Genomic DNA, 11,537 nt, shown 5'->3' with positions numbered 1-11,537 from the left:
TCTCATGCACTTTGTTTATAGTTTTAAAGCTACCACATATATTTTGGTAAGTCTGTTCAATCTTTCTGCTTTTCAAATTCAATTAACTTGAAAGCTTTGTCTACTTTGATAAAAGACAAGTGCAGAAAGCTAATGCCTCACGGAAAATAAAAGTAACAAGGACAAAATATCGTTTAACAGAGACAGAGAAAAACATACCTTTATTTAACAATCAAGGGAGTTTTAAAAATCCTCTATCAATTATATGGAAGCTATTATTTTAAATCACATTGAGCTTCCAATGTTCCTGTTTTACTATAAGAGAAATGTATTTTACTTAAATATTTTAAAACACGTTTTCTGCAGAAGCGTGTTAATGCTCGGTAATTCTAGAAGCGTCTTTATCTGTGCAACTATGTAATAAACCTAATTCACATTCATAAGGGTGATAAGCTAAAGTATGACTTTTACTGATCTGTATTCAAAATTAGGTCAGTATCCTTGGTGCAAAGATCTTCTCAGAAGATGTATTTTCAAATTCCCTGTTTTTCTCCCACCTACAGAGGAAGGTTTGCTTGACAGTTGTTTAGCTAATATTTCAAGGCAAAAAATATGTATTAAATCTGCACCACAGGTCAAATATTCTGAAACACATCACAGACCAGCTTATAACTACAGTCATAATGCCAAAGAAATTCAGAGCTGGAGAAGGACAACAGGTTCATGAGTTTCTGAAATACAAGGAAGATTAAAATGTTTATTACTATAAAGTAGTAGGTTTCTATTTCAGGCAATAGGAAAGGCTGTAACCGGTATGTGTAGGAAGAATTAAATTGAAAAGTGGTCGAGTGGCCTTTCAAGTCAGAGGACTTGAATGAATGGAGCACAGTGACAAAGTTCATGGAACTGAATAAATATTGTGATTTGAATAGAGCATAGATATGGGTATGGAAGGTGGTGAACCTGGACAGAGAGGGTAAGGTTTAGGGCAATTTATCCACGAGGACAATAAATGGCTTTTGTATACTTCAAAACTGCTGTCATGCTACTGTGCTACATTAAGAATCAGAAGTTGATGAATTCCCTATATCATTTCTGAATCATCATAAATTAGATATGTTTCTATGAATGTATATGGTTCTATAAATAGAGAGGGATGGAGCATTGTTAATTTCAAAATTGAATAGAAATGGGCTTGCTGACATGAAAATATACAATTAAGATGGAATTAACAGAATACACATTACTTATGTTTTAGTTATTCCCTTCATTGTGTGTAGAGGGTTTGTGTACCCACAGTGGCCCACATAGGGAGTTCAGAGGACAGCTGTTGGATTAGACTTTGTTCTCAAATCATGTGAGTTATTCTTCAATAATTCTTCAATATCAATAGCCAATGTCTTTACCCACTTAGTCGTCCTGCCTACAACCAGGAACTACAAACTTCATTGACATTTTATTCATCGTACACTCTGGTCTTGTCATAGAAGATACAAAGGGCTAAGAATTTTGCAACTATTATGTTTTACATATTTGGATCAGTTTAATCTGCCTACTGTTTTCTGCTATGTCTTGTAACTCTTGATTTTATATAACAAAGTCTCAACTTCCAAAACACTTTGTGATTATTTTGTTTTGTTTTATTTTTCACTCTTGTTTTCCTTGAATGAGCATTGTTTTTCTCTCAACTAGCTATTAAAGTCAAATTGCCAGCTATCTGGAAAGTAGTAACTATTGCCTGACCTACTGAATGTGCTGTATACTAATAGAGTGGGGAAAAATTTCTGCCTTACAGGACTGCAGTTATGCACACATTACTATGCACACACGCACACACACACACACATGTTTATGTACACATAGAAACAGGCACACTAGAAAAATACCTTAAGAGTAATAATATTTTATTTTGGAAGAAGGGAAACAAGTAATAATGAATTATTGAAATTCATACTGATGAGTATTAGAAAAATATATTGTTTCCATGCTTTTAACAAACCTTTTATTTAGTATCTAAATGAGCAGAAGATCTAACTGAAGATTTTTTTCCTAAAGACTGCTTTTTATCATTTTTTGTTCTTTCTGGTAATGTAAGTCTTAAAACTCAGGGGGAAAAAAGTACTGACATGATTTGGGCTATGACATTTTTCCAGGCTGTGAATCATTTGCCCTGTCTATGAAGCAAAGAATATAGACAAGAAGGTTTCCAAATTCCCCAAGATCTCTTTTAAACTCCTACTCCTCTATAATTACCAGTATGATTTTATTTTACATTTTTTTCCAAAATAGCGCATTGAAAAATCTTGCTTCCTAGTGTTACACTTGGATTTGATCCTTTAATCGTCAGCCATATTTATTTCCGAAATTAGTTCTCAAAGGTCAACAATCAATCAATTATCTACTGCTTTCCTGTGTTAATTGGTAGTATATGTTTGAAAAGGCTTTAGACATCAATGTTTGCATTCTGACTGTGAAATCTAAAAAGACTCCAGGAGGAAAAGGATGCTATTTTGGAAGATACAACGGGTTCAATTTCTAACAGTGAATGCATGTATTTAATTGCCTTGATTTCTCTGGCTTTTTCATGTAGCAACGTTCATCCTGCATCACTACCTGCTTATTTGAAAAGCAATTTTGTACATCTCATTACTTCAATAGACACTTTAAGACATAATTTAAAGCTCTCAGAAATACTAGGAATAACAGCACTTATCAAAGATTTTAAATAAATAAAGGCAAAGTTTGAGATTATTACAAAGCACCTAGATATAATGCTATATTTGGTTCCTGTTTTAAATATATTAAATATATTAAGTCAGCAAATATGAGCATCAATAAGGAAAATGTGATATATATATATCGCAGATTCTTCTATGATAATTCAACCAGATTAGAAGAATCTGTGAGATGACCTCCCAACCCTAATTCATGGGTGGAAATCTGACAATGAAAATATTCAAGTCACCTGCTATTAATTTTAAAGATAATAAGTGCAAGAGGCACGTGTTGAGTTCGACATTTTACTTCATTAAATCATACTTTTATTTTTCAGTGAAAGAAGGTGAACAGTAAGCAAGCTAAGGCTGGAGATGATAAAACTGAGGACATCACCTCATTCATCCCTTTCATTTCTGATCCTGCTCTGATCTACAACAGCCATAATTTTGATGTCTATGATGCTGAATTTTGTATTACTTCTGACGTTTCCAACTGGTAGTTCAGTGCAATTAATTCATAACAATTTGCTTGGGATTTTCCTGGCTTTGGATGGAAAATTCCAAGTGTACTCCTTATGTCCAAAAAGGCAAGAGCCTTCCAAGTATACTTTCAGTCAGAGTAAGGAAAATGTTACTTCCTGAAGGCAAAGTATGTTCTTTTTTTCCCATTCAAATATATTCTTACTGTTTATTTCATTTCCTTTATTCAATTTGGTATTTGTCTTTTTTAAACAAATCTGTAGATTCGAGTCCTTGCGCCGGCCGTAGGAGGACGTGGAGCTCCTTGCGCCCCGTTTCCTGCTCCCTTTCTCCTCTCCGCGCGCCGGCAGGATGGCCCACAAGCAGATCTACTATTCTGACAAGTACTTCGACAAGCACTACGAGTACCGGCATGTCATGTTACCTAGAGAACTCTCCAAACAAGTACCGAAAACTCACCTGATGTCTGAAGAGGAGTGGAGGAGACTTGGTGTCCAACAGAGTCTTGGTTGGGTGCATTACATGATCCATGAGCCAGAACCGCATATTCTTCTCTTTAGACGACCTCTTCCAAAAGAACAACAAAAATGAAGTACAGCTGGGATCACCTAATCTTTTTGAAATTAAATGTATATGTGTATATAAGGGTAGTATTCAGTGAATACTTGAAAATGTACAAATCTCTCATCCATACCTGCGCATGAGCTGTATTCTTCACAGCAACAGAGCTCAGTTAAATGCAACTGCAAGTAGGTTATTTTAAGTTGTTAAAGATAAATTTTCTTGTAGTTTTTTTCTTAATATAAGTAGCGCCTGTTTTACTTTATCTGTTACTTTGTTAAATAAAGTTTGTATGTTGCATTTAAAAAAAAACAAATCTGTAATGAGATGAACTGGAGAATAATGAAAGCACTACTGCTTTAACTTGAGAAATGCTTGAGGAAAATATTTCTAAAACTGAAATTAGAAATTGTGGAGTTTATTAAATACTTTTGCCTTTGATGAAACCACCAATAGTGAAATACTCTAAAACCATTGCTGCTATTGAAAAAGCATATTGTGCCATGCATAACTCTAAAAGATGAATGTTATGAGAATAACCCTTCTAAATTTCTGCTAAAAAATATTTGAATTAAGTTCTTGGGAAGCACACTCCTCAAAATATTTTATTAAATAATACATGGCCTTTGCATAATATTTAAGATTTTGATCAGAATGTTCAGTCTATAAATCACTTCCTACTAGTCATGTGAGGAATTCGAGTTTCTTAAAGAGCAATTATTTAGACATTCAATATTTTCCTTCAGGAAATAGTACTTGGGTTGGGAAAACAAAAAAAATATATGAATTAGGAAGTTAACCTGTGTAGTGTATGACAACATTTGAAAAATAGCATTCATTGTAGTAAACTGAATTAACAATTAGAAGACATAACTTTAAATTTGTATTTTGTATAGCTTCCTATATTAATTTTAATTAGTTTTAAACTGTTTCCTTTACTATCCTGAGTTTTAAAGATAAGGGAAATTGGACAACATTCAACTTTGTCACTTGTTAAATACATAATTTTATAAAGTTGAGACATGAAGATACTACATTCATTAATGATAAAAATCCTGAATTTAGTTGTCATGTATTATTTTGCAAGCAATTTATAATGGACAAATTGTTAATATTCATTTTGATGCTAAATTTTATTTAGAAAATTTTGAACTATTTGTAATAAATATTTATTACAAATGCTTTTTTGTTTAATTTCTACTTTTTCTTTTTAAAAAACGTATTTGCCTTTATAGTATTTATATAGGAAGCAAACATTCTAGTAATTTAACTATAAAGAAGCCTCTTAACATGTGCAATATCTGATATCCAGTGATATAGTAGAACATGGAGGGGCCAGATAGAGAGGTAAGAGTTTGATGAAGGCTCTAACTTTGTGGAAGAATCAGTCCACGACAGAGTCATAATGTTATGTTTTTTGGGGAGGTAGAAAAGAGGAAACAGGCCACTGGAAAGTGTTCCTAGTGAATGCCTCACATGTAGAGACCCTTCACGCTCTTCTGGCAGACATGTTCTACTCTATACAAGCTAGAAACTGTAGGGCTAATAGACCCTGAGTCAGAAACTGTGAATTCAGTTCTTTCTTCTTTTAAATGACCTCGCAGGCAAATACCTCTTTAGTTAAAAATCATAAGGATTTCAGTGAAACTCATTACTTGGTACAATTAATACATACTTAAAAACAAACAAACAAGTCTCTTGCCAACCCTAAGGTGGCTCCCTTAATTAAGATATGTGCTTCCCTGCTCCTCTATCCAACCTTCCTTTATCTCAATCTTCCTGTTTCCCCAAGTTCCCCCAATCCTCCCCTTCTCACTCTTCTCTCCCCGTCCCCCCTTATCCCCAACCCACCCCACCCCCAAGATCTCAATTTTCTCCCCGGCAATTTGGCTGATCTATTGGGAGCTCACCAAGGCCAGCTGGACTGTGACTGAAAATGCATGGGATAAAACCGGACTCTCTGATCATGGCGTACAATGAGGGCTGATGAGAGGCCAAGGACAATGGCACGGGGTTTTGATCCTACTTCATGTTCTGGCTTTGTGGGAGCCTAGCCAGTTTGGATGTTCACCTTCCTAGACATGGACGGAGGGGGGAGGACCTTGGACTTTCCACTGGGCAGGGAACCCTGACTGCTCTTTGGATTGGAGAGGGAGGGGGAGAGGAGTGGGGGGAGGGGGAGAGGACTGGGGGGTGGGGGAGGGAAATGGGAGGCGGCTGGGAGGAGGCAGAAACTTTTTTTTCTTTCCCTTTTCTCAATAAAAAAAATCTAAAAAAAAAAACAATATCTTCTCAGCAATCTAAAACTGCAAAAACAAACAAACAAACAAAAAGAGGGATAGTATATTGAGAAGCAGACTTGGAATCTCTGACAGTAGTAGAGAAGGGAGCTGAGATGCTGTGGTATTCACTTTACTGATCTGTATTAACTTGAGCTCTGGAAAAAATACACGACAAAGCAAAGAATGGGTTCTTTCCTAACAAACTGTTGAAGCATTATATTGTCATTGGGAATAAAACAACAGCTGTTTCACTACAAACAACACCATTTGGTAGACTTCTATGAACATTAAACAAAGAATAACCCATTTGATTTCTTCATATTTCCAGGCAAGTTTTGAATTTCTACTTCGAGCTGCATTTTCAACCAATAAAAAAAATCCCTGGAGGGTGTCCATTAAAAAAATGTACCCCAGAATTTTATTTCATTCTAAATACTTCTCTACAGTTGGAAAAAATAATAAATTGTGCTAGTTAACTAATTGTGTACAGCAAAGTCCATTCGTTCAAGAAATATGTTATCCACACACCTTGCATAAACCACTACAAATGGGTCTGCAAATGTGACAAGCTTTGTGAGTTTAGAGCTGAAGGATAAATCAAATGGAGGCAAATCAAGGTCGGTAATAGAAAGGATCGCCCAGTTATTCAAGGATATCCAGCTAACGTGTGGTGAACCCTGGCTTCGGTTCTAGTCTCCTGATTCCCAAATTAATGTCTTTTTACTCTCCCAGGTGAGCTTCTCTAATACCTCTCCAAATCAGCATGGGGGGGTGAATAATCCTGATAGCCTTTCTTTAGGAAACTTGGAAAATTGAGAAAAATGCAGTGCATAGGTGTATTTTAACCAGGGAATATGGATCCACCTTTAGCAACAGAAATCTCACATATTGTATTGTGCACAAGTTCCTTCAGTTGCACTGGGACTTATTCATGTGCATCGAACAAAGACCACACTGGAATCGAAGCCAAGTGACAGCTGGCAGGCAATTTTTAGAGTCATTGTCAAATCTAAATTTCCAATAAATAAGAATGTAAAATTAAATTACAATTAGAACTGCATATTGCCTTGTAGCAACTCAGCCCTATTAACTCTTGGAAGAAGTTAAGGGGTTGAGAATGAAGCATAGCCTATCCACACAACTTGGTTGGATGATTATACATTTTGATATAATTTATATTTTCCTATTTGGTGGTCAGGACTTGGTCTCTTCAGAAGTATTCATTTGCTTGTAATCTTCTTGCACAATGGTTGCTTTCTTTCATTTGGAGGTCTAAATAGAGATAAAATACCTTATTCTCATGTAGAAAAACTTCTGCTTTCAATCTTCTATATGTGCTGTAGCATAACTGTTCAATATTAAGCTTGGCATTTAAAGTCTTTAGGATTGACGGAAAGCGTTCAGAAAGGATAAAAGCTTAAAATCATATTTATCGGAGCCAATTTCTTTAGCTTGACATTTTATGATTTACTTCTAAGCTGCTAAAATAGCTTAAGAACCCTTCCCTCCTGGTCTGGCTGACTTTTCTTGTATTCTACCTAATCCTGACTGAAATTTCTGCAATTAATATCGAGGCAAGCATCAAATACACTGACAACGATCACCAGGAATTATTCCTGATTAGGAAGAGTCTTATGCTTAACAAGTCTTTTAGGTTTGTGATAATTGCTCTGGAGAGTTCTGGAAGCCGGAGATACTAGTACATTTCTTGCACACAATCAAATTTATAAAGGAAGTGGTCCTTCCTTCCTCCACAGGCCACTTTCCAAATCAGATTCTTATTTCAAAGGTACTTACCTAAATGGGTCTAACAGAAAATTTCAAGAAATGTTTACTCTTCAGATTAGAGTTAGAAAAAAAATGAAATTAATAGCTTTGACTGGAAAATACTTGAATAACTTACTGAGTCCTTATAGAACTCACAAGTAAAACAGATTAGAAGAGGGATTCAAGCAGAGGAATCAAACCAGTTGGAAGGATAAATAGGAAACCTCCCCAGAATCACGTGATACCCCTGAACTTTAATAGTGCTTCCAAAGATTTGTGAGAAAGGTATCAAATTTCTCACAAATTCTGTAGTTTCTAATAACCCTTAACAAGTGCACTAATAATCTACATGGTTGTTTCATGTGCTTATTCCAAATGTATACATTAATAATAAGTGGAAGTAACAGTCATATTTCTGGGAAGTATTTGTACCTAAATTTAATTTATCCGCTATTTTCTTGTTCGTCTTATATTCATTAGCATATATACAGACACATTCTAAGGTTTCTTATTCCTTAACATACACAATAAATTACATGACAGAAACATGATTTATTTATTTATTAGCACTAGGTCTTCCTAGGATGAGAACTGCTATTTAAAGTCTATATTTTCTTCCAATTATTTAGCAAAAGGCATACTTAGTAGTACTTAAAATCATTTAATCCTTAAGAGCTGTGTGTAGATATTTTCTATTTCTGTTTAAGTGTGTGTGTGTGAGTTGTCTATATGCATACAAGTTATTACATGGACACATACTCTATGCAGGTGTGTATGTGCCTGTCTGTGGGAGGACCAAAGTTAATTTTGGGTATTATATTAGTTACTTTTCTACTGCTGTGATAATAAATGATGACCAGGGCAACTGTTAGAAGAAAAATTTTTTGGGTGATTTTCTGTTTCAGAGAGGAAGTCCATGACCATCACAGGTGGGGAACACAGGAGTAGCGGATAGATGAGGCAGAAAGGCAGCACCTGAGAACTTACCTCTTGATCCACGAGCAGGAGGCAGAAAGAGCTCACTGAGAATGGCATGGGTTTTGGAAATTTCAAAGTAAATTTCCAGTGCCAAACCTCTTCCAACATAGGCACACACCCTAACCCGTAAACTGGGAACCAAGTAATAGAAGGGGAGTTCTCATTCAAACCATCACATTCCACTCTCTGGCTCCTATAGATTCATAGCCAAATCACAATGCTTTAGTGGAACTTCAAAAGTCCCCTTAGTCTTTCATGTTCTCAATTCAGTTTTAAAGTCCAACGTCTTTCCTAACATTCATTATTAACTTTATTGTAATTTGTAAATTAAAAAATGATAGATAGATAGATAGATAGATAGATAGATAGAGATAGATGATAGTAGATAGAATACAGAAACAGGCATATATAAATATTTCTATTCCAAATTAAAAAAAATTCAATGTTTTTAACTATAACATACAAAAAATTATGTAATGTGATTTAGATAGTATCTTTTAAATAGGACTGTAGTATCATTGGAAATGCCACTGAAACATATTTTGATATCTGAAATTAAAAGACAGAAAAGGGAAAAGAGAATTCTGAACAAGGACATGTATTCCTGTTGAATGTTGCAGCCTCTGAACCTTAGGAGAGCACGGTGCATGCCACTAACAAGTAGGTCCTGGAACCAGAGAGTTTTATCTTCAAAGCCACCATGTCTATATGGGTGGTTTGAGGGAAGCCATTTGGCATTATTTCCTCAGATTCCTCCTATCCAGAATGGAAGTACAGTGATTTAGAGATCCTGGAGTTAGTGAGATAATATTCTCTTTATCTCCTGCCTATTTCTCTGTAGGGGAGGGATCATATGGGAATTTATTTGTGTGTACAATTTATCTCATGCAAATTAGGAAAAAATTTTGTTAGCAATGATAATAGCAAGTGCTATGTAAAACCAAGAGCTGTAATATTGTCTATATTGAAGTTTTGACTAAGTGTGGGAGTGTGAGTGTGTGTGTGTGTGTGTGGTGTGTGTGTGTGTGTGTGTGTGTGTGGCAGGTGTCTGCTCTCAGGGGCTCTCCACAAATGTGGGAAATATTTTACAACCCCTTTATTTTTGTATCCACCATGAGTTTAAATCCAGAACCACATAGTAGATGCTGCCAAATTCAGCGGCTCTTTTGTGATGCATTCACGTCTCCCTTTTGAATAACATTTCTATAAGCTTTAATTTATTGTTGCCTTTTAGGGAAATAAAATTCTTTGTTTTTTAAAACATATTGCAAAATTATTGAGTGGGTCTGGCCCAGAGGGTGTCATTCCCTTCATACAATTTTACACGAAGAATTTCGTTTTTATGCTCAGTTTCTCTCAAATTATATATTCTGTGTTTTTTCTCACTTTTATTGTAGACCTGCGTAAGAGTGATTACTGTTAACTACATGGCATAATCAGTATGAGGCTGTCTTGGAATTTCTTTAACCAAGAAAATCAATATCAAAATTTTAAATTCAGCCCAATTCAGATTCTTAGGACAGATTCTTAGGCCCACATTCTATGTCAAAATATCACAAGAACAGACTTTACCTTAGTTGGTAGTATTGTTGTCCTCTGAAACATCTTGAAATATGCCTCCCTACTCAACATTTCTCTCAGTACATACTTCATCCTCCTTCTAGGATAACCATTACGATGTTCAGCTGCTTTCTTAGTTCAAAATCCTAGCGTCTTCCACATTCCTCAAGAAACAAAGCAACGAAAACAAAAATAACATCCAACCAACCAAACAGCAGCCATAACAGCACAGTCAGTCTTGTCAAAGCAATAGTCAACTCCTTGGCAGCAATTTTTGTCTAGTTACTTATGTGCTGTGCGATATGATACCATGACCAAGACAAGTTCTAGAAGTAAGAGTTTATTAGGTGCTTACAGTTTTAGGCTGCGAGTCCATGATCGACATTTTGGGGAGGATGGCAGAAGACAGGTAGATGGGCAAGATGCTAAGGCAGTAGTTTAGAGATTATATCTTTCTCTACAACCATAAGGCAAAGAAGGTTGACCAAAAATGCCATGAGTAGATTTTTGAAAACTCCAAGTCCATGCCCAGTGTCACAACCTCTCTAACAGGACCATGTCTCCCAATTCACTCAAAATGTTACACCAATTAGGGGCCAAAGAGACAAATCTGTAAGCCTATAGAGGCCAATCTAATTAAATCCCTACAAGTAGTCTACCTTAAACAGCCAGACTTGTCCCGCTGAGTCGGGAGCTTGTGTTTATAATGTTGGTAGTCAGATTGAGATAGGAATCCCCAATAGCTTCTGTGCAGAATGGGACAAGAAGTCAGCATCACTCCCACCAGGTTTTGTTTTAAGATGAGATCTAAGGATAAGAATTCTCATCCTCATGCTGGTGTGACAAGTGCCTTGTCCACTAAATCGTCCTTTCATGCATGTTTTCTCTTTTGACTGGGGAAAAATAGATTTAGAAAGATACTGGATGATGTTGTGAGTTGTGTTATATTAACCTCACTGTGGCATAATTTCAAACAGAAACAATTTAAGAAAGACATGATTTATTTTGGCTTCATGATTGGGGGATTCCAGCTGATTGTGACAGGGAAAGGAGGCTCGTAGAGTGAACTAAATCCTGATATTGGAGTATAGAGAACAGTTCCTGCTATGCCAGGAAACAATAAAGAGAGCAGTAGAGCCCTGGAGGTTTGACCTGGGCTAGAACATTTACTGCTTCCTCTAGTGACCCATTTCCCCCCACTATGCACCACAGT

At 35.9% G+C, this 11,537-nt stretch overlaps 1 protein-coding gene across 1 annotated transcript; it reads left to right on the top strand.

The window, feature by feature from the left end:
- The first annotated feature begins 3,445 nt into the window (after nucleotides 1-3,445).
- LOC126502749 (cyclin-dependent kinases regulatory subunit 2-like) lies at nucleotides 3,446-4,042 on the top strand. Its single transcript, XM_050143978.1, has one exon. It carries the CDS (start codon nucleotides 3,528-3,530, stop codon nucleotides 3,765-3,767), a length of 240 nt encoding a protein of 79 aa, XP_049999935.1. The 5' UTR covers nucleotides 3,446-3,527; the 3' UTR covers nucleotides 3,768-4,042.
- Nucleotides 4,043-11,537: the final 7,495 nt, after the last annotated feature.

This window comes from Alexandromys fortis, unplaced genomic scaffold (genome assembly GCF_014885135.2).
Source record: "Alexandromys fortis isolate MF-2015 unplaced genomic scaffold, M_Fortis_MF-2015_v1.1 scaffold_1, whole genome shotgun sequence".
Taxonomy (NCBI): domain Eukaryota; kingdom Metazoa; phylum Chordata; class Mammalia; order Rodentia; family Cricetidae; genus Alexandromys; species Alexandromys fortis.
This window is presented reverse-complemented; position numbering and strand designations above follow the sequence as displayed.

Bases quoted from the DNA above. Each gene is read 5' to 3' on its own strand.
- LOC126502749 (XM_050143978.1), top strand. From the start codon at position 3,528: ATGGCCCACAAGCAGATCTACTATTCTGACAAGTACTTCGACAAGCAC.